This window comes from Lissotriton vulgaris, chromosome 3_1 (genome assembly GCF_964263255.1).
Source record: "Lissotriton vulgaris chromosome 3_1, aLisVul1.2, whole genome shotgun sequence".
In the NCBI taxonomy this organism is placed as follows: Eukaryota; Metazoa; Chordata; class Amphibia; order Caudata; family Salamandridae; genus Lissotriton; species Lissotriton vulgaris.
This window is the reverse complement of record NC_141689.1, coordinates 1,452,371,863-1,452,399,358: the sequence shown is the minus strand read 5'-3', so window position 1 is coordinate 1,452,399,358 and position 27,496 is coordinate 1,452,371,863. Positions and strand designations below refer to the sequence as shown.

General features: G+C 48.3%; 1 protein-coding gene across 3 annotated transcripts in view; it reads right to left on the bottom strand.

The window, feature by feature from the left end:
* PPP1R3B (protein phosphatase 1 regulatory subunit 3B) overlaps positions 1-26,677 on the bottom strand; it is a 38,048-nt gene extending 11,371 nt beyond the window's left edge. Inside the window, exons 1-2 of one of the 3 annotated variants that reach the window (XM_086961935.1) lie at positions 26,495-26,675; positions 24,838-24,923 (exon numbers count right to left, since the gene is read on the bottom strand). In XM_086961935.1, the coding sequence (XP_086818061.1) occupies positions 24,838-24,851 (14 nt within the window). In that variant the 5' untranslated portion in view covers positions 24,852-24,923; positions 26,495-26,675. Of the gene's footprint in view, positions 1-24,837; positions 24,924-25,144; positions 25,235-26,494 lie in introns of those variants that run through there. The other 2 variants (XM_086961936.1, XM_086961937.1) reach the window with 2 other exon arrangements.
* Positions 26,678-27,496: the final 819 nt, after the last annotated feature.

Sequence of the window (27,496 nt, the reverse complement as noted above, 5' to 3'; positions counted from 1 at the left end):
TGAAGGAGTATATCTCTTAAACATGTCTCTGATGAAAAGGGGGCCGGAGTCATGTAGAGATTTGAATACAATGCACCCTGTTTTAAACGCCACACGCTGCTCCACAGGCAGCCAGTGTAGCTGTTTCAGGCCGGATCTTACAGATTGCCTCTTAGAGAGGTTCAGGAGGAGTCTGGCGGCCTGGTTCTGAACTAGCTGAAGGCGTTTGAGCTCTCCAGCTTGAATGCCAAGGTAAAGGCTGTTAGAGAAGTCAAGTCTGGACAGAACCAGGGAGATGACTATCTGAGTTAGAGCGGCCGGGGAAAAGAAGCTAGCAATTTTCTTGATTTTCTTCAGCTGGAAGAAACTAGCTGAGACAACTGCACCGACTTGTTTTTTGAGGGAGAGGTCTTCGCTAATGTGTATTCCCAGACTCTTGACCGAGCATGACTTGGATGGGGGAGTTCCCATACAGGAAGGCCAGAAGCTGGGGTTCCAGCTGAGGGCGCTCAGCCCCGGCAAGACCAGTTCGGTCTTGCCAGGGTTGAGCTTCAGATGACTGCAGTTCATCCATTTCAAAATGTGGGACATAGTGTTTTGAAATTCAACCACAGCATCCTTGGCGTTTAAAGGGAAAATCAACTGCAGGTCATCTGCGTAGTTGAATATCGTTACTTTGGCCCTCCTGAGGGAGTGCAAAAGGGGGCGTAGATATATATTAAGAAGCAGGGGTGATAACGAAGAGCCCTGCGGGACTCCGCAGGTAGAGGGTATGGTGGGGGCAGTGAAAGGTCCGAGTCTGACAGCCTGAGTGCGCCCCGTAATAAATGAGCGGATCCAGCTCAATGCCAGGCCCCTGAGACCTGCCTGTTCGACACGGTCGACCAAGATGTTATAGTCGACCGTGTCGAAAGCGGCTGAGAGGTCCAGCAGTACCAGAGCCTGATGTATTCCCTGATCCGCATTCCGTCGCAGGGTATTCTGCACCGAGAGGATGACCGCCTCGGTGGAATGACATGGGCGGAAACCAGCCTGATTCGGTGCAAAATACTCTGATTCTTCAAAGAATTTGGAGATGCTGTTACAGACATGAGCCTCCAAAAGTTTGGCACAGTAAGGCAGCAGGGAGATGGGCCTATAGTTTTGCAGGTCCTGTGGATTAGCACCTACTTTTTTTTAACAGGGGCTTTTTTAAAATTTTCAGGGACTTTGCCCTGAGAGAGCGTGCCATTCAGTAAAGCAAGTATACCCTCCGGAATACTGGCTCCCACTTCTCTCAGGATAAATGGGGGGCAGATGTCGTCAGGAGAACCTGAAGTAACTTTGGCGAGGAGTTTGAGCAGCGTAATGCTGTCAACTAGGGGAAATGAGCTCAAGGTCACAGCGTTGTGATAATTGTCAGTCAATAAAAGCGGGGACTGAGTAGTAGGTATGCTTCGTTTGATAGCACTGATTTTATCCGAGAAGAAGGAGTTTAGTGAGTTACCCAGCTCCTGAGTAGGGGCTATCGGGAGAGACGTTCTGTCGCTAGCACTCAGGTTCTCTACGATGTTAAACAGCTCTTTAGATTTGTTGTGAGCATTAAGGATCTTTTTGGAGAAGTAGTCAGTTTTGTGTTCCTGAAGCAGTTTGATAGTCCTTACGTGTCTTGCAATAGTTAACTCTGTCTACTTCTAAATAGTCTGTTCGCCACTTGCGCTCCATCTGACGAACTCCAAGTTTAAGACTTTTCAAATGAGGTGAGAACCACCTATGAGCGTCGTTGGGACGAGAGCGTGGAAAGTTAGTGTAAGGAGCATAGACATCGGCTGCCTGAAGTAGCCACATGGAGAATGCTGCTTCCATTTCTTCAGTGTCCTGATCTAAAAGAGGGCAAGAAGATCTTAAAGTGCCAATAAAAGCCGGAGTATCCACATTCTTCCAGGTTCTAGTTTTGCCTCCTGGCGGAATAGGAGGTTTCCTGTTGTTTTCAACGGTCAAGGTAAATTTGATCATAAAGTGATCCGACCAGATGCAAGGCAAGATGGAGTTGATGGCCAGAGGTATGTTCTGAGACCAGATTTGGTCAAGGCTATGACCTTTTGTATGAGTAGGGAGGTGGATTTGCTGTGGACAGCAGTTAAACCAGAGATCCTTATGGTTAAGACACAGCTAAAACTAATAATTCTTTTTAGTTTTATCATCATGCTAAAATGAGTGGCAGGCACTAGTCGATACTAAAATACTAACAATTCCACTAATGGGTGCAGTTCCATTTATAAGTAGGTAAATCCCTGCATAAAATGGTAAAGGTTTTGCTATCACACAAGACAGTAGAAAGGGGCCACCTGCAAAATACAGCTATCAAGCAATACAATATACAAGTTAACGCAGCTTAGCATTGTAAATGAAAATGCTGTTTATCTGTTTTCAAAACCAACACATAAATAAAAAAGTTGTCGTCATTTACAATGCCAATAGCTCTAACTTTTGCAAAGGCGAGACGGTTGCATTGTAAATGCTTGTTAGGTTTCGTCTGGCGTCCACTGCGCAGCAGTGTTCGCGCATGCAAAATCTTTTGAGAATCAGTATGGGGCTTTAACCCGCCTCTCTGTTCCATTGGCTAGCTCCATAAATGGAAGCTAGCCATTGGAACAGAGATGCGTCAGTCATTGCCCGAGCAGATTCGTGGGTGTTCCGGCGATTTTTTTGCTCTCCGCCCCTTTGTGAAAGTCAATGCGGCAGTGGGCGGTGGTTTATTTATTTATTTTTAAGGTTTTTTTGGTCATTTCTCCGAAGATGGCGGCCGGGCAGTAGCTTACTTGAGAAGCTCCGCAGTGCCGTCTTGAACCAGTGTGTGCCTGTTCCCGCCCCCCCTCCCGCTGTCACTGCACCTCGGCTTGCTTCCAGTGTAAGAGGCTGCGACCAAAGGAGATTGCTTTCACTTTGTTTCTCGAGGCCTATTGGAAAAGACAACCATCAATGAGTAATGTTGTTGCAGAATGAGCAACGGCGTCCCCGGCGCTGCACGACCCAGGCCCATCCACGACCATCGGCACCGAGGGGCTGACGCCAGGGTGACCCGGCGCGGTGGAGCCAACCCCGGGGACGTGGAAACCATCTCGGCCTGAACGGAGCACGCTTATGCAGCAGGGGCCCACAGCCTGACCCAGAGCCGCGCATCCCATCTGGAACGGGAAGGAGGGCCAGGATCGATCAGGAGCGCAGACTGTGGGGACAAGCCAGCCTCGGCCCCCCTGCGGGTCGGCGGCACCAAGCGGCGAGAGAGCCTGTGGTAAGAGCTGCTGATCTGTATATTCAGAGTACGGGACAGATCGAGGGATCCTGGCGTCTGACACGGGGGTCCATTTTATCTGTAACCGAGGTGGGGGGGGGGGGTGTCGGCTGGTTCTGGGTTAGAGACCTCAGCGGCTTCCTGCATCTGTTGGGGGCTCTGGTAACCTGTATATGACAGGCTCCAAACTTGGTGATACGACCGAGTGGGTCCATGCACCTGTTCGGAGTGTGTGTAATCCGCAAGTGACAGCTTCCAACCCTCGTAGTATGTCAGTGATTTAGCGCACCTGCAGCGGTGATCCACGGGGGCGTAGCTTCAGGGGGGTGGGGGGCTGTCAATTCTCTAGGCAATAGTCGGGTACAGTTTTTTCAGTCGGGTGTGATGAGGAGTATGTCTGGAATTATTACTTAAAAACACAGACAAAAACAGACGCACACGCACTGCCTCTCGTCTAAGTTTTAAAATTACTTCAATTGTTTTGTTATTTTACAAGATATTATATTTAAAGTACCCCCGTACAATCTGCCCTCCGCTCCTTTCCACCGCCTCTTAAACCCCCTTCTGCATTGCTTCCCTTGTAACGTATTGCAGCATGCAATGCCAGCATGGCTGTAGGAAAACCTGAAGCTCACACCTCCCTAATCTTACTGACCAAGCTACGCCAATGGTTACCCGTCTATTGCCGACAGGATACAGTCCACGTCCCTTTAAGAGAATGCATTGGGTTAATGTACTTAGCACACTTACATAATTGGTCCGCCCTGGAGTAGTCCAGAACATCCGAAGACGTCGGGCTCCGCATCTACCTCATAACATTACATAACCCCCGCCGCCAGATCCATCTGTGAGCAGCACGACGGTCAGAGGAAGTTGGAGTCACGGTGAGATTGCCGGGTGGGATATTTTGCCTGCTGCGCAGTGCTGTCATTGCAAATCTTTCAGAGGTAGTGCAGATGGTGTCGACACACAGATAGTTCTGTAGATTTCAGAGTTTACAGCCCCTGACAATGTCCATTCAACAAATGGTGCGGATTGGTTCTTTCAAGTGACTCCATATGGCGGCCTCAGGTGTATTCCCGTTATTTTTTTTGGACCCCCTGTCCAGCTGCTGTGTCTGCCAGGGAAGATTCGGGGCACTCATGCGGTGTGGGAAGGAGTTTGGCACCCCAAAGTACAGCAGTGCCAGAGCGAATTAATAAAGGGTCCTCCAAGCAGAGGGTGCGATGGAAATTAAGAAATGTTGCTGGTATATGGTAGAAAACCTTGCTGCTGGCACTTGTATGTTTAGGAAACCTATGGGACTACCATTTTAGGTTTGGCCCTTAGCATGGTTTACATATTCCCTTATCTCACGTTTTACAAAAAATAATATAGTTACATACAGGGGCTGCCGGAGGCTCAGCATCTAGCAAGGGGTAACGGGTCAAACCTCTTGATCCATTGGCCTATTGGCTTTGCCAGTGCTGGTTTCAACACATGCCCAGCACCTTGAGATACACGCTCACCTTCTGACCGCCCCACTTCTAGCGAAGCTCAACTACACTTTGCTTGCTCTCCCCCAACGGAGACAGATTGAGCATAACCGCACAGGAACTCTGGACGCACCCAGGCATGCTCAGTCCCTCTTCGCACCTTTAAACCACGCTGTGCACAACCCTTCAAACACACTCCTATTTCCTGAGCCACAACTTTCACGCCTGTGTGGGTGGGGGTGGCGCTCTAGGTGTGTGGGTGGGGGTGGCGCTCTAGGTGTGTGGGTGGGGGTGGCGCTCTAGGTGTGTGGGTGGGGGTGGCGCTCTAGGTGTGTGGGTGGGGGTGGCGCTCTAGGTGTGTGGGTGGGGGTGGCGCTCTAGGTGTGTGGGTGGGGGTGGCGCTCTAGGTGTGTGGGTGGGGGTGGCGCTCTAGGTGTGTGGGTGGGGGTGGCGCTCTAGGTGTGTGGGTGGGGGTGGCGCTCGGTGTGTGGGTGGGGGGGCTCTCTGTGTGTGGGGGGCTCTCTGTGTGTGTGGGGCTCGGTGTGTGTGGGGCTCGGTGTGTGTGGGGCTCGGTGTGTGTGGGGCTCGGTGTGTGTGGGGCTCGGTGTGTGTGGGGCTCGGTGTGTGTGGGGCTCGGTGTGTGTGGGGCTCGGTGTGTGTGGGGCTCGGTGTGTGTGGGGCTCGGTGTGTGTGGGGCTCGGTGTGTGTGGGGCTCGGTGTGTGTGGGGCTCTAGGTGTAGGTGGGGTGTAGGTGTGTGGCTCTAGGTGTAGGTGTGTGGCTCTAAGTGTGTGTGTGTGTGTGGGTGCAAATACAATAGGTCTCGTGTTTGCGAGAAATTAAGCTATTGGGATTGTAAATGACAATGCCATTTATCTCTTTTCAAAAAACACAAATAAAAATGGTGTCATTTACAATGCCAATAGCTAACTTTTTCGAAGGCGAAACCGTTGCATTGTAAATGCTTGTTCTTTATGTTTTGGCTCCCATGGTACGCGTCAAGGTTCCAACCCACAGCAATTAAGTAACATGCAAGCTTCCTTGGTGCAGCCTGCATGGGTCAGTGGTACCATGAGACTCTGGTATCACGTTACAGAGGGTTGCATTGGGTTCCTGCAACCAGATATATTACTTTAATTAAATTGGGGTGGAAAGGGTCCCTAAGGGAGGCTATGTCAGGGTCCCTACCCTTCCCCTCTTAAGTTCGCATACATTTCAAAAATAAAAATCTCAGGACATAGGGAGCATTAAGGACTGAAAATTGAGTTGCTACAGTGGGTTAACCGAGTGGTACAATCCTGGGTGTAGCAGTGGCGGATGGAAGAAGAGACTCCCTCAGGCAATGGGGTTAAAGTATTTGTTTGGGATCATTGTTGATACCATCTTCCAGATATCAATAACTTTACTAAGAGAGTAACCCTTTTATGACCCCCTCCAAGCACCTACTTAATTGCAACTTTCTAGAGAACCACTTTATGTAGTTACAACAAAAATAAGAAAAGCATGCTCCAAGTAAAGTTCTAACTATTTGCCAAATTTGGTGTTTCCATCCAGCCACTTTCCTCAGCATCAGAAGGTTACGTTTTCTTGGGAAAGTGATGTTCTGCCCCCAATTCCTGTTTACGGATCCGTGTGAAACTTTCCATGAAGGGGTCAAAAGCTGGTTAACTTTTTTAAAATGTTGGAACACTGTCATAAGGATGCATGAGGGTCTCCTTGAATATCAAGCAAAGCAAAACATCGCTTTAGAAACCTCACAAAGAATAGGGGTTTTCCCCCTCAGTGAAGCAAGTGTATGATCCCTGCACTTCATAACCCACCAGCTGCCCCCCAGCCACCCCGACAAAAACTTTGCCTACTGTGGCTTAATTCTACAGTCATAAGCCATTCATATGCCTTGCCAGCAAAAATTGCAGGAATACACTGCACTTTAAACTGATTCTTTGCCAGCATTTCAGCATGCAACAGACAGGCTGCATACAGACTGATAGACAAACTTAAGTGCTAATTATTTAGATTATCGGGTAAAAATGTGAATTGCTTAATGTAAAACTAAAGTTGCAGTGACATTCAAAATGTACAAACTGCACAAAGCAGTCATAGCTGGTGTACAATTAAGAGGCAACCTTCCTTTAAACTAGAAGCAAACTTAATATTACTGAACTGTGCACAAATAATTTAGATGTCTGACCTTAATGTGACATGCTTAGGAATGCTCGTCACAACTGCTGAATGACCAGGCTTTAATCAAATGTGTTATTTTACTAAACATTGTTTTGCGATCGAATTTCGGATTCTCACCCTATTTCACATAATGCCTGAAAACAGTTGCACATCCAAAACAATATTTCTTGCTTATATCATTGAAATGCATTACTAAAAAGTATTTTTGGCGAAGATGTTCATCTTTTAACAGAGTTCGTGTACGCAAGATCGCAGCGAAAAATTATCAGAAGGCGAAACTACAATTGATGCGTATGGGACTAGTACTTAAAAAATGGACTGACTTAATGCTCCTTTAATCTCACTCTTTTCCTTTGAACTGGACCTCTTCATAGGTTCTTCTAACTCTAAAATCCTCATTCGAACTTTAAAATAGGGTATATTCCTTTATGGAATACGCGTGATGCATTATTGGTCTGGTTTTAATCACCTTTGAGAGTTCTGTTACTTTCAATATGAATGGACTAAAGAAAAATGTAACTAAATGTGCCAACGTACTGTCAAATATGGAGACAAAGCGCACCACAGCTCTCCTAGAAGGATACAAAAGATATATCTAAACTCTGCAAAATTTCAAATTGTCACAGAGTTTACACCCCAGGTAAATAGAAAATATATGCAGTGGAAGAAGGTGGAATGCAATACGGTATACTTTGCATTGATAAATACAGAGGATCATGCTGAACCTATCTGGGAAGGCTTCTGTGTCAAACGCATTTGTAGGTATTGTAAGCTTTGCCTTTATCACTTTCAATAGAGTGGAGATGACGTCTAGCGCGAGTGCCTGAAAGGCAGGGAATAAAAATGCGTCCTTTCGATTTGATACGTTAGATATAGATAGGCAGCTCAATCTTGCAGCCACACTCCCAGCAATTAGCGGTTATTTTTTTCACTATTGGTATTCCTCCTAAATGCCAGTTGCCTTTAGGTTTTTAATCTTTTTGCTAAAGCAAACTACATACGTTTTGCCAAAGCTGACACCCACCTAGTTTTCACTAAAGTATGTAATCATTGTATTCAGTAACTTCTAATCCTGTTGTGCTTAAACGTATGGCAGCTTACAATCAAACATGAACTCTTTAGACATATAGAAGCCTTCCAGACTTTGTACAAGAGCAGACTTTCATAGTGCTTTCTAGTCACAATCCTCAGATTACTCCAAGCACTTGCTCAAACTGATCGATGACGAGAACCATGTAATGACCTTTTGTGCAAGGGGGGGGGGGGGGGGGAGAGTACATACATTACAAGAAACTGCTTTGTGGCGGCTATGCGGATCTTACGCAGTAAAAAAATTTTTTTTTACAAAAACTATGCTTGGTCCGAATACAAAAGTGAAAGCAAGAAGCATTTTAATTTGACAGGATATTGCTTAATGCTAGTTTAAATAGGATCACACCAAAAGGCACTTGCTGAAGCCCTCTACTGTAGGCTTGCATGCATCACTTATCTGTTAAAAAGAGATTCATCTGTTTTAAATGAATCTCACGCTGTAACCACAAGATGAACGGATTGACCGGGTTAAGTTAATAGCCACCACGTACAAGAGAGAAAATGTTTAATATTCTAAGATTTATTTATTTAAAGAGGTTTTATATAGCGCTGGCTAGACCCGAAGGTATCAGAGCACTTTACAAGAGAATCAACAATGTAACAGAAAAAGATCAGGAATTTACACAATACATGTAAAAATAGGCAATACAATTAGGAGCGGTGGGAAAAGGAGAGATAAAAGTGGTGGAGGGGGAAGGGGAGGTGAGAGAGGGAGGCTAAGGGCAGAGACAACACAGAGAGACGAAAGGAAGTCTGTCTAAAAGCCCGACTGGGTAGGTGACGACAAAAGGAAGGAATCGACGGCCCATCTCCCTTACAGCTAAACCAGGTAGCTCCATCGGGCATAAAACAGAATAGTTCAGTCTCGATACATTGAGAGAAAAGAGAAGGAGAGACCTAAATAGAGGGAGGATGCGGGAGAAAAAGACAGGAGAGACGAAAAGGAAGTGCAACATTGTGGTTCAACAATGTAACAGAAAAAGATCAACAATTACACATTATATCAAACAATCAGCAAAACAATAGGAGGAGAGAAAGGAGAGAGAACAAGCAGTGGCGTTGCCAATAGGTCTCGCAATAGGAAAGTTGGAGCTATTACAATTGCAAATAACAATGTCTTTTATTTTTGTTTTTATTTTTAAAACATAAAGGGCTTTGTCATTTACAAAACCAATAGCTCCAACTTTCCTACTGCAAGACCTATTGGCAACGCCAGTGCTTGTTATATTCACCAATCTTCGTGCCTTGGTTCATGGATGCTCCAACCATTAGTGCATTTATTGATGCATTAAACCCTTTCGTCCTTGCTTCTTAATGTCTTCCTTAAAGTGTTCATTCATTCATTCAGCAGTTCCTCCAAGCATTCACGCCTTCCTCCCTCCATGCATTCACGCCTTCCTCGAGTTCATTCTTTCATTGCAAACATTTCCTTGACACAAACTCTTATTTCTCGCATTCTTAACTTCATTCACACTAGCACATCAGTGTTCCTGCATTCGTTATCTCCCGTTGTAATTGTTATGCATATGTGCATTTCATCCGTGAATGTGTTTTTTTTTTAAGGTTTTTGTTTATTCAGTCACTCCTCTGTTTACATGCCATTCATTTTGCTCCTCTCTCAATGCATCCATGATGGGTGGTGTTTTTGGGGTCACATAGGGCTTAGGTCGCTTAGGGCTTGTTCCATGCACATGCCGCCTTTTATATGCTGTCAGTCGTCCCCTTCCCTTTTGTTGTTATTTGCACTGGCTAATTATCTCGTGCGTGCATGCACCTGAGCCCGCCCCTTGCCGTGTGCCCCGGGGTCGCCAGCGTACCATCTCTGTGCGGTGTTCGCCATTGACACCCAGAGTGTTTTCACGTTGTGGATATTACACGGCTGCTGCATAAGCACCCGAAGGCTGATAGGCAGGGGTTAGCTGAGCTCGGGTGATTGTCAGAGTGAAACGTGCCATGCATGTGCGTGTGTAAAGGCTTCCGTGTGTGTGTGTGAGAGCATCCCACCCCCCTGCCGCTCCTGATGTCTGTGTCAGAAGAGGGAGTGGGAGGAGGGAAGAGGACAAAGATAGGCTTCAGTCGCTAACCTCGAGGGTGCGTGCGCTGCACAGTGGTGGCTAGCTAGCGCCTCTGCGGAGCTGCATCTGCAGAGAAGGCACACACCGCAGTGTACGTACCACAACCTGCGCGCTGCTCACCCGCAGACAGATGGCCAAGAACAGAGGGTCCTCGCTATGATTATGAATCCAACCGTGGGAGGCGGCTGGCTGATATTTTGTAAGAGGATAGCTGCCCCATCTTTATTTAAAAACGAGACGCTGTTAGGACTGGACATCCGAGCCAAGCGCTGCGGTTGTCTGAGGCTGTTCTGCAGTTAGACGTGTGTCCACCATCGCACATCGACTGCAGGTTCAGTCTACGGACACGGGTTTGATCAGATATGGCCCCCGTGCAGACTGTGCCTTGCCTGTGTTGTCCCTGTGTCAGAATCTAGACTCGTATCAGTCGCATGCGGAAGCATCGCTGGCAGTGTGCCAGCCTGCGGAGGGCATCTCCCGGCCTGTGGGCAGTGTTTTGTACATCTCTGGTGGATAGTGACTGAGGTCAGTCATCCCGCGAGGACAGGGAGGCTCTGCCTGCATCCATCACGCTGGGCTCATCAGATGTACGCTGCTGTCAGATGCTCTTAGCTGTGTGCCGAGGCTGCAGAACGGGCTCTTTAAATGCGCTGCTCTGCATGGGGACTGAAAAAACCCGTAGTAACACGAGGCCGTCCTTCGTGTGCTGAGCTTCCATTTTCATAGGTTCAATCCCTGCATGTGATATACAACGCCCAGGGTTATTCCGAGCCGCTGCTTTGAGACTGCTGTATCATATTGCACGTACCAGGCATGCATGCAAGCTTTCCATCCTGCAATATTCTGATAGGGTGTGTCCTTGCACAATGGAAAGAGAATGTTTAGCTTTGATAACTGGCCCCCAAGGTGATGGTGCTGTTCAAGTGTCAAAGTAGATAAAAAAGTACTCGCCACCAAACAAGCATCGCAAGCAGTGTTGGAATTTTGTCGAATACTATGTTTTAAACTTCTGCGAGCTGTACGCTGAAAATGAACTGTTTCCCTGTTAGCAAATTGCCTTGAGTTGGTAGATCAGAACGAATGGAGGATTGCTGATTATGACAACAAGCGTTAAGAGCGGCCGGCCGGGAAACAAAGTACGGTCGGACTGCGGCCGGCCATGATTCAATTAGGGGAGGAGAAGCCGCAGAGCGCACGCTGGGCGAAGCCCTTTGATGTGCTGTACGGCCGCGAATGCGCGTGCTTGTTTGGTCACATGATTCACATGAACGTAATGAAAACCGCAGCACAAGAAGCCCTTGGTTTGATGAGGATTTCGAGCATTTGAATTCTCGCACCCTCAATGCGCTTGCGCGCATTGTAGGTCACGAGACCTAAAATGTGAGGGTTAAGGGAGGTGAGAAAGTGAGGATAGGGGAAGAGACAACAGCAGAGACAAAAGGAAGTCTGTCTAAAGACCAACTGGGTAGGTGAATACCATAGGATGTAATCCACAGCCCATCTCAGCTATAGCTAAACCAGGTAGCTCCATTGGGCATCAGACAGAATAGGTCAGTCTCAATACCATTGAGAGAGGAGAGAAATAAAAAGAGGAAGGAAGCAAGGAGACGAAAAGAAGTCTGTCAAAAGAGACTGTGTAGGTGACGTCCAGGGAGTGAATCACCAGCCTATCTTCCCTATAGCTAAACAAGGCAGCTCCATCGGGCGTCAGACAAAATAGCTAGATCTCAAATGATGAGTGAAAAATTCACAGATAGAACGGGGGGGACTAAAGGGCCAGGACAGGTGAGGGCAAGGGTCAGAAGCAGGAAAGTGGAGAAGAGTAGAGCGGGGAGGGGTAGAGGGAGATACGGTCAGAAGAGACGCAGGAGGGTTTGTTGTGGCTGTCATTTTAGGCAGGTACCAGCAGTATTTACTTGAGGATCAGAGTTACAGGTTATAAGTTACATTTGTTCCAAGAGCGAAATAAATATAGGAATTAGGAGTGTGACAGGGGGAGGGAGGGAGGGAGGGAGGGAGGGAAAGGAAGGCAGGAGAGACAAAGGGAAGTTTGCCCAAAGACCGACTAGGTAGGTGATGTCCAAGGAGAGAGTTCCGGGGAGAGAGTCCCAAGCTCGTCACCTCTATAGCTAAACAAAGTAGCTCTATCGGTCATCAGTCAAAATAGCTAGGTCTCAGCTGAAGAGTTCACATGAGGAAGTCCATTGGATACATATGATGGTCACTATAAGCAGAGACAGCTGAGGGCAGGGGCCATTAGCTGGAAGGGAGAAGAGTAGAGCGGTAGGGGGTAAGAGAAGGGGGGGGGGAGAGAAAAAGTCAGGAAAGACGCAGGAGGACTTGCCCAATGACCGGCGATGCAGGATGAGCTTGCAATCATATGGGAGGTGGGGGGGCACAGCGGATTGAGAGTGAAGAGCTCATAACACTCTGCAGATAGTTAAAACGCTGGGTGAATATGCGCAAATGTCTCTATAACGAATGTGTTTATTATGGCCGCCATCTTAGGGTCAGGCTACAACAGAGAGAACCTCTGGAGCTCGTTCTGCGAGCCTCAGTGGATTCTGGAGACCGCCATGCCCCCTGCTCAGCCTCCTCTGGGGATGTCGCACCCGGCGCAGAGTGGGAGGCGGGGGCAGTCTTGAATTCCCAGTGTCACGCTGCAGCGCTCCGTGTGCTAGTGTGGTCTGTCCATCGCAGGTCCTCCAAATCTTGACCGGCGGGAGGAAGCAGGACGGGCTGGGGAGGGCAGTGCAACGGGAGGACTCTGGCACAAGTAACCCCCCGCGGGTGAATGCGATGCCGCTCCAGGTCGCCGGGCAGCCAGCTGGAGTTAAATTGCACCAAAGTTCGGGGTCCGCCGCCATCTTCAGGTCGGGCACGGCAGCCGTGAGGCAGCGCCAGCGGGTGCATTGCCGCGTGGAAAAGCAGAGTGTGTCCGTTGCTATTTGCGCTGGTGGCCAGCTCACCTCCGGTGCAAGGGCAGGCACCTCCTACACATAGGATTGGCTTTCGCGTGTCTTTCAATAATGAAAAGCACGCAAATGGCTAAAGGCAGGCACATGTCCCACCTCTTTTTTTAATGTTCGCTCCAGAGAGCAAAACCCAGTGGGAGTGAGCAGCAGCGCGCGCAGGATGGCAGCTGCATTCCTCGTGGGTCAGGGGACTGTGCTTTCTCTTGCTTGTTGTTTTGTGTTCTCTTGTTACCTGATCGGTTGGGTTTTTTTTGTAAAGAGCGTTTAGTGCAGGTAGTTTTCATTTTTGTGTTCTTTTGTGTCTAATGCCCAGGTCTGCCTTTTCCCCTCTTGATGTTTTCAATCAGCTGAGTTTAGGCCTTTTTCTAGGTTTTTGTATTTTGCCAAGTATCTTCAGTCAGGTGATTTTGGAGCTCTAGTCCCAGTGCTTAGCATTGTCAGGGTACTTATTAGCTTTTCAAGTTTCCCATGCTGGAAAACGACTTACAAGTTTTAAAAACTAAGGCAGGTAAGACTGATTTTTCAAAACGTGACCGCACAACCTCTAGATTTATTCTATTCAGAATATCTGCCACTGGAGCTTCGTTTCTAGGGCTTGCTTGAATGAACTTGTATTTTGCAAACTGTCTTAACTTTTCTTATGCTGAACGAAGACAGGGCGATGGCAAGAGAGGGTTCTTCTTTAGGGAATCGATCTGCCCCTGGAGGTTGTGTGGAGGACAGTAAAAGCTGGTGTAGCATCTCTCGCACACTCCCTCTTTTGTACTTCAGAACTAAGGGGACTATGAAGTAATATTCCTCATCGGACCCGGGACGGCAGCGAGTGCTGCAGTACTGTGAAAGGAGCCGCACTGAGGAGACTGGGCTGCAGAGTGAGAACTAGTTCTAGAACTGGGTAGAGTGCTACCAGTTCCCGCTAAAAGCGTTTCTGGGCCTCTCTGGTATATGAGGCGCTATACAAATGATACTCTCGTACAGGGACAATGAGCACCATGTGTCCCTGTCTGTCTCAGTGCTCTACCTGTATTGGTGCAGCAGACACCTCCCTTGATAATGATGCATCCCTTCTGGGAGGACAGCGTGGGCTTCTAGGCACTTTAATTCGGGACAGTTCCATATGTGCGTGCAGTGCTATGACACATGGAAAGGGAGACAGAAAGAGTTTCCCTTCTTTTATCATTTGACATTTAATAAGAATGCCCTTTGTGTAATTAGGAATATAAAACATGGTGGTAATTAGAACCCCATCTTATAACAGGCAGAGGCCTTATCCACAGCGTCAGGGTGTGTTATTACTTTAGGGTGTATTGCAGAGAAAGGAATCATGCCTAGCAGGCTAAAACTGAAGATTTTTGATTTTCTGTTTCTACCTCCCCGTCGCCACTACCACCCAATCGCCAAAGGCAAAACCTTGCCTATGTGCGAGACCTATTGGCTTTGCCAATGTTTGTTTAACCTGCATTCATTCAAAGGCAGTCTAGTCAGGCTCAAAACCATATCTGCTCTGGTCCCATGTGACTGTGTACCTGCCTACCCAGCATAGGCAAGCAATATGAACACCAGATCAATCACATAGTGGGTAAGAGGCCACTACCAGGTTTGAGTCTGGTACCGTCATGCAGTACCCTACAGTCCTTTGCGTATTAAAAGGCCTTAGTGCATTTGCGAATGTCTACGATGTACTAACTCGCCGCTGGTTCTGCGACCACAGAGACCAGTAAGTTAAAAGTAGAAATGTCAGAGGACCGGAGATCACAATCTATTGAAAGAATGCTCCGGACATCACCGGCACCAGAGGATAAAAAAATAAATTAAGTTAGTGCAGCCACCACGGTGCCGTATGCCATAACGTTTTGCTAACTATCATCGGCTCACAGTAGTTCGCATAATTCTCCTTCAAACCATAAGAAAGGAGCCGCTTCCCGATAGTCAGTAAAGTCAAATATTACAAACTCGACATTTAAAACAGCGGAGAAAAGTGCGAGGGTATAGAAAAATACCTTTCTGTTCAAGGCTGCCTTTCACAACGAAGTTTACGCACGAGAAAGGTCGCATAGCGTAAAGAATAAGCCGATAATACTTCGGGCTTAGGGTCCTTTAAAACATCACCAGCTAAAAGTTAACACGAGAGCCACTCTATGCACTGCTAGTGGAATCAGAAAGTGACGACTTTAGAGGTCACTGCTACATGCAGCGCTCATGGTTTGTTGGCATGTAGATGCAACAGGCTCGCATTACGGCACAACAGAGCTATTATGTAACAGAGCTCTTATGCAACTAGCCATTACAGCGCCATTCTCTGCGGACAACCGATACAAAGACAGCCCTGTAAAGCTGGCAATTGCCGACTGTGCCTGTAACCTTGTTCAATGTCACCATACAGAGGCGGCAGAAATAAACAGGAAGTTACAATCATGTTCAAAAGACCTTTATTAAAATATATATAAATACATATATTAGCAATATGACATGGCAACGGGTTCCCACCTAAAAACGTGAATCCTGGTACCCTAGAGTTGGTAGCTCGAGGCGATGCAGAGTCTTTACATTCTGGGGTCCGGATAATGCCTCGGGGCACTAGAAGAATTTTCCAGCCCCTGTTGACAAGCTCACCCACTTAAAATGTCTACACCCACTCCGATAGACCACACACACCTTGAGGAGATGGCATGTCCTCAGCCATTGTTCCGTGGGGAAAGCCCACATAACCAGACTATAAACAAATGGAGACGAAGCATAGCGACTGGCACCCACCATGTTATAAAGCATACACACTTTGAAGAACTGAATAAAACTAGGATATTAAATTGCACAATTAGACAATGGAATGTTTACACCTGGCACTGCGGCAGTAGCAGGTGCGCCATGCCCCCACTGATGATTCAAGATACTACTACACTTGAAAACTCACCCCCAATTACAAGTTACACTACATATCGACTCTTGGGATTTATCAACATTTATTGTTTAGTTAATTAAAAGTATAATCACAATAAAACACGATAAATGACGCAACGGCGGTGCAAGTCCGGCATAAATCTGCCCCTTAGTTCCGACTTCCGGAAATACAGCCACTCGCACAAAACCCAGAGCAGGGAAGCAAGCTGTTGAGGTAGATATGCAACCCCTGGCTACTCACACTTTAAAACAGGTGGAGGAGGAGGACTGGGGAACCCCATCTGTAAAATATCCACACATTTTGAACTCCTGTATTATTGCTTTTTGCACATTCGATGTTTTTGATATACAGCTGTTCTCTGTATTTGGAAAAGATCATTTGTATGTATATTTTTAATGATATTCTGATGTTCTGCTCAACAGTATAATGAATTTGTTTTTATCCATTTTTATTGTACTTTTTTGACCTGTGTGTACTTGTATGGATGTATTAATTCCGAATAAAGATCATTTGACTTGACTGGGGAAGGCTCGGGGGTGCCCTATCTGTCCAATGCTGCGTCAAGCCTTACGCCTGCTTCAAGCAGGCGCAGGGTTTTGACGCAGCATTGGCCTAAAAGTGACTGAGTGAAATCTTGTAGACTTCACTCAGCCACTTTTGCGAGGCGCACCTGCCCCGGAACGCCCACCCTGCGCCGGAACGCCCACATGTGGCGCAGGGCTTTACAACGTGACGCATCTGCCTATATTCGTCACGTTGTAAATAGGTCGCTGGGATGCACCACGTTTACGCCGCCGTTGCGTGACGCAACGGCGGTGCAAGTCCGGCATAAATCTTCCCCTTAATTCCGACTTCCGGAAATACAGCCACTCACACAAAACCCAGAGCAGGGAAGCAAGCTGTTAAGAGGTAGATATGCAACCCCTGGATACTCACACTTTAAACAGGTGGAGGAGGACTGGGGAAACAAGAGGCTTATGGTCTCCTGCCAGTAGGCACAGTTTCGACATCTTTCCTCCACAGCCACCCCTCTTTCACAGGCAATCAATCCTAACGAGATTGGAAGCATGTATCGTGGGCTAATGAATCATTCTACAGCCAGGGTTTCCAACCAGAATCAGTGTGTGTCCAGTGAGCGTTAGGCATGGAGCAAATCAACCACACCGCTAGCCCAGTATACTGTACGATCAACCTATTTTTCTTGTACATAACAATAGAAGGTAGGAAAGATTTTCGGGTCATGTAAGAGTGCTGGGACACAGACATTTTTGCCAACCGTAAAATTAAGCCTCATTAGTAATAGAGGCTAAAGCCTATACACCCATACATTATTCTGGTATGTTTCCATGCTAAATAAACTACCACTGTATTAAGAACAGAGGATCCGAGTAGCAATAAGAAGGATGAGGCCAGAGAATAAAGAGTCTGGGAATTATTCAGAGAGTAATTTAAGGTCCAATTTCTATTAAACGGATTATCCCATCGACTACTGCCGTTGTGACAACAGCATTTGTTTACTGTGTGCCTAAACTAGTTTCCACATGGTTGTTGGTCTTACGTCTGCCCTCACTTGACACTTTAAATAAGAAATGTTTCTAGATCAAAAATTACTCTAAAAAAAAAAAAAGAGGCGGAAAAACAGTTGCTGTACAGATGGCCTTCATCGATGGGACTGATAAGTATTAAGGAGGGTAATGCTATAGCAAAGTGTAAATTGAGACCCCAGGAGTAATGCTTCAATTACTTACCGGTAATTGCATTACTCTGAGTCCTACTCCCTCGCTTCCCTTACTTACAGAATGAGGCATCCCTGCCTCACCAGACACCCGTACCCACGTGATTTGTCACGTGGGGACTATATATAGCCCCCAGCCCCCTCATACCTCCTGTAATACCACACAGATCGAAACCATACCAAAAGGTTGGCCTGGACCATCAGGGAGGGAGGGAGGGATGTAAGTAAGGGAAGCGAGGGAGTAGGACTCAGAGTAATGCAATTACCGGTAAGTAATTGAAGCATTACCTCATCGTCCCTCCCTCGCTTCCCTTCCTTACAGAATGAGATGTACAAAGCCAAACAGGACAACCAAAGAAGGTATGCAAAAAACAGGTTTATTAAAAAACACAGAAGACCAGGGGAAAAACCACTATTCAGGAATCATAGTGGAAAGAACCCTGTGTCCAAACACATCAGCACAGTCAACCTCCTGGCCAATCCTGTAATGAGAGGCAAAGGTCAGCGGGGAAGCCCAGGTGGCAGCCCGGCAGATTTCCGAAATGGAAGCTCCTTGGACCTCCGCACAGGAAGCAGCCATGGAGCGAGTGGAACAACCCTGAACCCCCAAAGGAGAAAGGTGTCCCCCCTCTTTGTATGCCAAAGAAATCAGAGAACGAACCCAACGACTCAAGGAAGGAGTAGAAGGACGCAAACCCCTATTCACAGGACCAAAATTAACAAAAAGGGAATCCGAGAGACGGAAAGGAGCGACCCGCTCCAAATAGACCAGGAGAGCCCTCCTAACATCTAAAGAGTGAAGCCGCACCTCAGACTCCGAGGACGGGGAACCAAAAAAGGAAGGAAGAACCAACTCCTGATCCCTGTGGAATTGAGAGTCCACCTTAGGACGAAAGGAAAGAATAGGTCGCAACACGATCCTGTCATCAAAAACCCGAAAAAAAGGGTGTTTGGAAGAAAGAGCACCCAGTTCACTCAGGCGGCGAGCAGATGAAATGGCCACCAAAAAGAAAGTCTTGAAGGACAACAGGCGCAGATCCACAGAAACCAACGGCTCAAAGGGAGATGACATCAAGGCGTCCAAGACCAGAGAAAGATCCCAGGTCGGAAAATGCCGCCGAGGGGTAGGAAGAACGTTACTCAAACCCTTAAAAAGGCGACTGACCAACCCCTCAGAATCCGAGAGATTGCCCCAAGAGCTCCTAAACGCCCTAATCGCAGCCCACTGTAAACGAAGGGAAGACACCTTCAAGCCCAAGGAAGCACCCTCCTGAAGAAACAGCATCACCTCAAACAAAGAAGAGGAAGAGGGGTCCAAACCTTTGACAAGACACCACCGACTGAAAGAACGCCAGTGCCGTAGGTAAGACTTGTTGGTCGAAGCGCGTCTAGCCGCCTGCAGAGTAGAGGTCAAACCAGCCGGAACCCCACGTCGCAGAAGACCTAGGCGTTCAACCTCCAAGCCGCCAAGCGCATCCGGCCCAGAACATCCTGCTGAAACGCCGGGAAGACCAAAGGGGGAGGAGACAGAGGCAGCAACCACTCCACCTCCGACCTCAACTCCACCAGGAGAGGAAACCAGGAGGCACGAGGCCACGCCGGAGCCACCAGAATCACAGAAGCCCCCGAGGACCGGACCCTTAGCAGGAAGCGGAGAAGAAGGGGGAAAGGAGGAAACGCATACAGAAGCCCGCGGGGCCAAGGGCAAGAGAGAGCATCCACCGCCCAGGCCGACCCCTCCCGACAGCGGGAGACAAACCGGGACACCAAGGCATTTCCCACATCCGCAAAGAGGTCCACCACCGGAACCCCCCAACGCAACGTCAGAGCCACAAACAACTCCCGACGAAGGCAGAAATCCACAGACGACGGAATGGCCCTGCTGAGGGCATCCGCCCGGGAATTGGACACCCCCCGAATATGGATCGCCGAGAGAGCCAACAGATGAGACTCCGCCCAAACAAACAACCGCCTCGCCACAAGGGACAGAGAAGAGGACCTCGTCCCCCCCTGCCTGTTGACGTAAGCCATGGCCGAGACGTTGTCCGTTCTGACCAGGACCACGGAACCCAGCAGAAACTGGGAGAAGGCCAACAGAGCCAGACGGACAGCCTCCAACTCCCTCCAGTTCGATGACATCCTGCTCTGAGCGGGAGACCAGAAGCCCCTGGACTGATGAACCCCCAGCCAGGCCCCCCAACCCGAGAGGCTGGCATCGGTCGTCACCACAACCGGAGCCGGAGGAGAGAGAGAGACACCCTTCAGCAAATGATCCCGAACCAGCCACCAACCCAGAGAAGACCTGATCTGAGGGGAAACCGGGATCGGAGAAGAGAGGGGAAGGCAATGGGGAGACCAATGCGCCAGAACATGAGCCAACAGTGTGTGTAAATGAAATCTGGCCCAAGGAACCAGAAACACCGTGGCAGCCATATCCCCCTGGACCTGCAGCCAACGTGCCGCCACCTGCACCGGACCGGACAGCAGAGACAGGATGTGAGACTGAATCTTGACCACCCGAGCCTCGGGCAGAGTGACCACTCCCAAATCTGTCCGAAACCTGGCCCCAATGAAGAGACGATCCTGGGAAGGAACAAGAAACGACTTGCCCAGATTGACAAGAAAGCCGTGCCCCCTCAAAACGGCCAGCACCAAGTCTGTGTGAGCGACAGTCAACTGGAAAGAGGGAGCATGAACCAGCCAGTCGTCCAGATAAGGATGTAAAAATATCCCCTGACAGTGGACCAGGGCCACCAAGGGGGCCAAGAGCTTGGTGAAGACCCGAGGGGCGGACTTCAGCCCGAATGGCAAAACCGCAAACTGGAAGTGGAAGCCGCCAACTGCAAAGCGAAGAAACCGCTGATGAGTCCGAGCCACAGGAACGTGAAGGTAGGCGTCCTGTAAATCGATAGACGTCATGAAGTCCCGGACCCCCACCAACGGAATGATGGACTGCAAAGTCACCATCTTGAAGTGAACGGTCCGAACCCAACCATTCACCCTCTTCAGGTCCAGAACCGGCCGGAATCCCCCTGACACCTTCTGGACCAGAAACAAAATGGAATAACATCCCAGACCTCGCTGCGCCAGCGGGACCGGAACAATCGCCTTCTTTGACAGAAGATCCCGAACCCCCTCCAGTAGAGCCTCCCTCTTGGATGGAGACCTGGGGATAGGAGTAAGGATGGTGCCCCAGCCGGGCGGAACGGCGACAAAGTCGATAACATAGCCTCTCCTGACAATAGTCAATGCCCAGCGATCCCTTACATCCAGCTGCCAAGCGTCCAGGAAAGACAACAGCCTTCCGCCCACAGGACCCGAGGGCGAAACACAGTCGACGTCAGGACTTCCTCTTGAAGGTATCCGCCGGAAGCTTGGGACCAGGCAAGGCCGAAGATTTCCTGGGCCTGAATTGGCGTTGACGAGCAGAAAAGTTCCTGGAGGACTGGCGGGAAGACTGAAAAGACGCAGAGGAGGAAGGAGCAGGATTCCAAAAACGGCGAGAACCAGAGGAAGACGCCTTGCCCTTGTAAGGCAGAGCATGCTTACGGTCCTTGAACGCCTTAGTGACCATACTATCCAGCTGGTCACCAAAGAGCAACTTGCCATCAAAGGGAATCTTAAGGAGCGAGGACTTCTCCGAAGAATCAGCCTTCCAGTCACGCATCCACAAGTTCCGACGAGCCAAAACCAAGGAGCCAGAGGTCATGGCCGCAGAGCGAAGAACATCTGAAGAGACGTCAGCCAAGAGCTTAGCCTGCTGCTCCATGTGGACAAGCAAGCCAGAGCAGTCCGACTCCTCCTGAACAGCCGTGGCCAGCTTGCCAAAGTCAGACACCAAAGATTGCGCCGCATACGCTGAGTAGATACCAGCACGTAAAGACAAATTCCCAGCGGAAAAGGCCTTCTTCAGCGCACCATCCACCTTTTTATCCGTGGCATCCGAAGGCGAACAATCCTCAGGATTAATAGAAGTGCGCCCAATAAGAGTGGCCAACATGGCATCCACCTTCACAGAGTGAGGAAGAGAGACCTCCCCTTCCTCCAGGGAATAAAGCTTCTGCAAAAAGCGAGGAACAGAGGAGCGCTCAAGGTCTCGCCATTCCCCCGAAATCAAGTCTTTGATGCGACCATGAAAGGGCATAGAGAGTACAGGAGGCTTAACATATTGGGGAAAAATGTCCTCGGACCCCATGGGAGCAGCAAAAGGAGAAAACCCCAAGTTCTCCCTGATGTGCTGGAGAATAGCAGGCACCTCCTCCCTACGCACAAACTTCCCCGAAGATGTAGAAGGCATGGCAGAGTCCGAAGAAGAACAAGAAGAGTCCTCAGAGGGAGAGTCCACCGGACCCCCCGCACCACGAGAAGACCTGCGCCGTGGCTTAGCACCTCTCGCCTCCAAAGCACGAGACACAGCAGCCTCAATCATGGACTGCACCTCAGAAGCAGACAGAAGGGCAGAAGAATCCACCGGACCCTGGGACCTGGTCCTACGAGCCGGGACAGGCACCTCACCATCCTCATCAGAGGAGGACAAAACCCTCAAGCGCTTCGATGTCCGTTTAGCCATAGTGAAACTGACAGGGCAGAAAGCCGAGGTAAGCCCTTAAATAATGTGCAACCCAGCCCCAGCCGGGTAAACCAATAGAAACAAAGACACACGAGGCCACCAATAAAGAAGCCTCGCAGACACTGAATCCAATCACCAAAAACACAAAAATGAATAAAAACGACCTCAAAACGAGGCCCCTACCGTATAGGAGCATCGGGAACAGCCAGCCGAGAAGCCACAGCACATCCGCCAGCCGCCACCTCCATTCCGGCCATCTGAACCGGAACTACAGCCCCAGCCACTCAGGGCCGGTGACTCCGTCACCCGGAACCCGATCGCCCAGCCGCCGAGAAGTGCACCGCAACAACACCAACGCGGTGGGGAAGGCTTGCATACTCCAGGTCGGCGCCGCCAGACCCAGGACGGCAATTGCAAGAGAGGGAGAAGCCCTCAAGAAAGTGAAAAGACCGCAGCTCCGCAGAACGGCCAGCGCGTGGGACGCGCGTCTCACAGTGGTGAGACAGAAAAAAACAGGAGGTATGAGGGGGCTGGGGGCTATATATAGTCCCCACGTGACAAATCACGTGGGTACGGGTGTCTGGTGAGGCAGGGATGCCTCATTCTGTAAGGAAGGGAAGCGAGGGAGGGACGATGAGGTAATGCTGGTAGACACCTACCTATTCTCTCCCAGACCACCGTTCACTGATAAGGTGTGTATACACACACCTCCCCCAATGAATTCTACTTTATGTCCAATTAGGTGGTTACGTATATATTACCCACACCGACTAAAAATGTGTGAAGGGAAGGAAGGATCAGTTTATGCTGCAGGTTTAACTAAATAATGTGACAAGAAAAGACAAAATTGTGCAACTCATTTCGACAGTATTAATGTGTCTTTTTTACCCATGTTAACACTGGCTGGAGTAAGGACACATGTGTAACACTCAAATACAGCAACAAGCAACTAAAAGGTAACCAGTCTACTTCTAATGCAGGACAGTATGTCGTTCTAGGAACTTTTGATCCGTTTGAGTAATAAACTATTTTTTTATAACATGTGCTAATCATGTAGCAGATGATGTACTACATGGCAAATGAATAAAGTGCATAATTATGCGAAAACGATACAGCCTCACATCACAATTCCAGTGACCATGCATATAACTCAAGAAAATTGAACCGTTTCAAATAACGTGTGTACTCACCAGTCATTGGATGTATATATTAAGTAAGGAACAGTATCATGTGTGCTTAGAGCAGTCAATACAACAATGCAGTGTCCGGAACCCTGAAACCACTCCCAGCATGCAAAGTGAAGGAGATCCAACAACTGTTTGCTAATTCAAGGCACTGCTGATACTACGTGTGCACCAGTGTTCTGCAGGCAGATGAACATCCAGTACCAAGACACTGCTATCACCTGGGGTAATAATGGTGCCAACGGCTCTTATTCGCCGGAAAACAAAAAATGTGAAGTACTCCTTACCAATAAGAAATGATACACCACCAAACATCTACAGACTGTTGTAAGGTCTAAAACGCCCACTGCACCGTCTTTGCGGTACTGCCCCGAACGAAGGGATTATTGCCACAGGAGAGGAGGCAGATTTGTTAAACAAGACGCCATGGTCAAAATGAAAGCCATCCATTTTTGGGGATGGATGGTTTTGTGACGGAAAAGATGACTAACCAGAAGGATACGTACAGCAACATTAAGTTGGTAGTCAGCATTGTGTGGTCAAGCAAAACCCCGTGCGTTGTTCAGTAACTGCGAGGTAGCAACGAACGTTTTTCTGGGGCTATTCTTCAAACAGGCTGACGAGTGAGCAGTACCTCCAATTATATGGAGAAAATAATCCACATTAGATTTTTTTTTTTACTCCTTCGTAGTTCGATTAATAGGCCCATGAGTACTCAGGCTAATCTGAAAACGTGAACACAAGGCATGGTTTATTTTGACAATAGGCGGCAGCCATCGGAGTACCTACCTACCCCTTTCCCCTGAAATTCTATCATCCTAGACACGATGTGCAAATGTATGTATCATATGTATATATTTCTACTTTTTTTTCTTTAATCTTCGAAAGTAATGACGAGGACGCTTCGTCCAGCACCCCAACAGCTCGGGTCGAACTTGCAAGGCGTATTTTAGCAGTAATGTAAAATGCAACCCATAGGTACCACCTTGCTGGGCCAGTGAGTAAACGGAGTGACATTTCGATGTTTATTTAAAAAAAAGTGTCTCAGTCACGGGAAAGAAGAACAAGTTTCTCTTTCTGGCGAATGATTAAGGTTCCTTTGCGGTCGCACAAAATAAAGAAGGAAATACTATTGGCATCTAAATTTTTTTTTTAAAAAGAACACAAAACAAAAGGTTTAGCAATATGACCCATGTCCCTTTGTTAGCAATTTCCTTCTCGTTCCATAGGGTCTCCAACTCGTTGACTTGTGCTCAGGCACATTTATGCGCACTCCCAGTAGATGCTACATACAAAGCAGGAATCCGCGTTCCAGCTCGGGGATGTCCGCGTCTAGCCTACAGAGAAAGCATCGCCCTACGGCGGCAGCACCGTTGTTGCGGTCTGATGAATCTCACCTGGTGGAGCTCATTGTGTTGTCGAACCATTGGAGGGGGTCGTGCAGTCACGGCGGAGCCTGGGAGAGAGAGGCGGCAGCAGGGGCCTGAGGGGCAGAAAATAGCAGCGATAAGTACACGAGCTGACAAAGAACAGGCACACACCCCCCTGCAGACCGGCTTCCATCCCCAGGGAACTGACGTAACAATAACTTTCGCACCTCAAACCCCGCGCTTTCCAATAATGCCCACCTATTCGCCCAAATAGGATCCGGGCCATTTAAGTGTACCCCTAAACTTCCTCTTAAAGACTAGACAAGAAACTCACCGCCAACCCTCGGTGGAGACTACCGGCTGGACCCCGGGTAGAAACCCCATCTGCAAGATGGCCGTCGCACTGGCTCGTCGCTTGGACTACGTTCGTCCATCTTTAGTTTTTACGACACGTACACACAGCGGCCATCTTGGAAGAGGAGGAGTCAGGGAAATTAAGAAAACGTAATGGAAAACGAGTAGCTTTTAAAAATCGGAAATACCGTAGGACGTTTTTCCCAAGCCAGTTTCAACGGCACAATTTTTCTCAGTCCATTGTTGTCCCTCAAAAGAACAACGAACTCAATGCTTCGTCCAGACTTAAATACAGAATAAAACAAGGTTGAATTAGATACAGCCTTGCAAATTATCAATATGAACACTGCCCGATTGCGGCCGAAGGCAGCCAGGGGGAGCTCAAGTCGCCCTGAGAACTTTCAGCTGGACTGGAACCACTCTTTCATTCCACCCATCATCGGCGACCCAAAATAACTGATCCCGCATTGGGGCAGGTTTATTTAGTGTTGGTGTAACCAATTTCCGAAAAATTAAACATTGGTTTCTTTGTATACATTATTAAGCGGCTCCTGAATTATTACAGTTAAAAGTATTTTTTAAATGTAATCGATGCTCCCGTGTGCCAATATTCTGAATCCAACCCCCATACATACAGCACCACATAAACCAGTTACTGTTCACTAGTCCTTCATCAGTCCTTCCAATGCGTTAAATAGGCACTTTTAATCAAGGAAGTCGGTTTAAATGAGCCACACATATAAACCCATTCATAAAGCAGGATGGGAGAACAGGTTCAAACACGCTGAAGAACTACCTCAGTAGCCTTGGATCAGTCGGACAGTCCACGTAGCTCCCCCTAGCAAATTAAGAGGCTAAGCACTATCCATTGGGCACCTTTACAGCTCCCCGCGTGGGATCTTCGGTGGATGGCTTAACAGTATTGCTGGATGTGCTTGACGGCACTCTGCAACAGATCGCACGCATTTCACAAGATCTTGAACTCTAGAAAGTGTACACTTTCGGTCCAAAGAACCTGAACATTCCGGAAGACTGGAAAAACAGCGTTGGGAGATCGAAAAGATTCACAAGCAGTTATGGACTGAACTACCCTAGCAGAATCCCACAATAGAACACATTGGGAAAACGTGCACATTCAGTCATGCCGATAATGTTTAAATGAGCCAATACAATCTCCACTGCCTGCAGAATATTTTCCCTTAAAAGTATAGAACGTTTGTGTGCACCCTGCCTCACGCATGCAACAAAACTGTTTGCTAACAGATCCACTAAGCAACTCAATGCATCAGCAAGCGAGTGTGCAACACCACTAAAGCACCGACATTCTTACCTGGTGCAGTTCATAGGAGGCTCGTGGGTGCCTTGTTAATCACCAGTGCGGCGCTGCACGAAGCTGCCCCGAGCCGTGCTCTCCCGCATGGCTTTAAGGGGCTCCCACGTGCCAGTGCAGACTTCTCGTCTCCGGTGCAGCGCCCGTTGTAACCTCAAGAGCACTTTCATTGTAAAAGACTGCAATGGGTCCACTAGACCTGGCGGTTGTTCACGTGAAGCCTCCCCAGGGACCAATGGGAAGCCGCGAGGCTAGCCTTCAGAACCAATAGCAACGCAGCCAGAGCGTGAAAGAGAAGATATGTGTCCTTGGCCACGTGATAACTGGCCTGCAAGGGTCAGCAGGGTCGCACAAGAGGGCCAGGAATACCTGGCTGTTGCACCAAAATTACGCAAGAGGCCGCCCGTGTAGCTGAGCTAGGGGAGAGACATTGGCTTGTTTGCACAGATACACACATATAAGTGCAACTGATATGCAGCTTCACCAGAAGCCTGATTGCTTATTTATTTTAGCTTTTTTGTAATATAGCGCGTACTTTAGCCGAAGGTGTCAGAGCGCTTTACAATAGAGCCAGTTACATTACATAAAGACTTCAGAAACTGCACAGAAGGGCTCATCCTTTCCCCAAGGGCTCCTGTCCCTCGCAATATTCACTCCTAGGCTGCAGCAGTTAAGCACGTGTTCACTGCATGCAAAGCACGCTGGCAGCATTCATATATATTCTCTAAATAGCCCAATGCTAGTGAAACATAGTGAGTAAAATGTAAACGCTTTTTCCATCTTCCTAGCTCGACTGCACTGTCCAGAAGGTATTTTCTTGTATAATAATATTAGAAAATTATGATAATCCTAAGGCACTGTTGCTTTCATCTACGAAAAAACTACTTTTCTTTCTTAAGTGATAGTAACCCACACCTTTCTACAGAGTATTGCCACCTCTCCTATGTCACACAATAAATCACATACCACTCCGAATTTATTTCCCAAAAAAGGCCGCTTTAT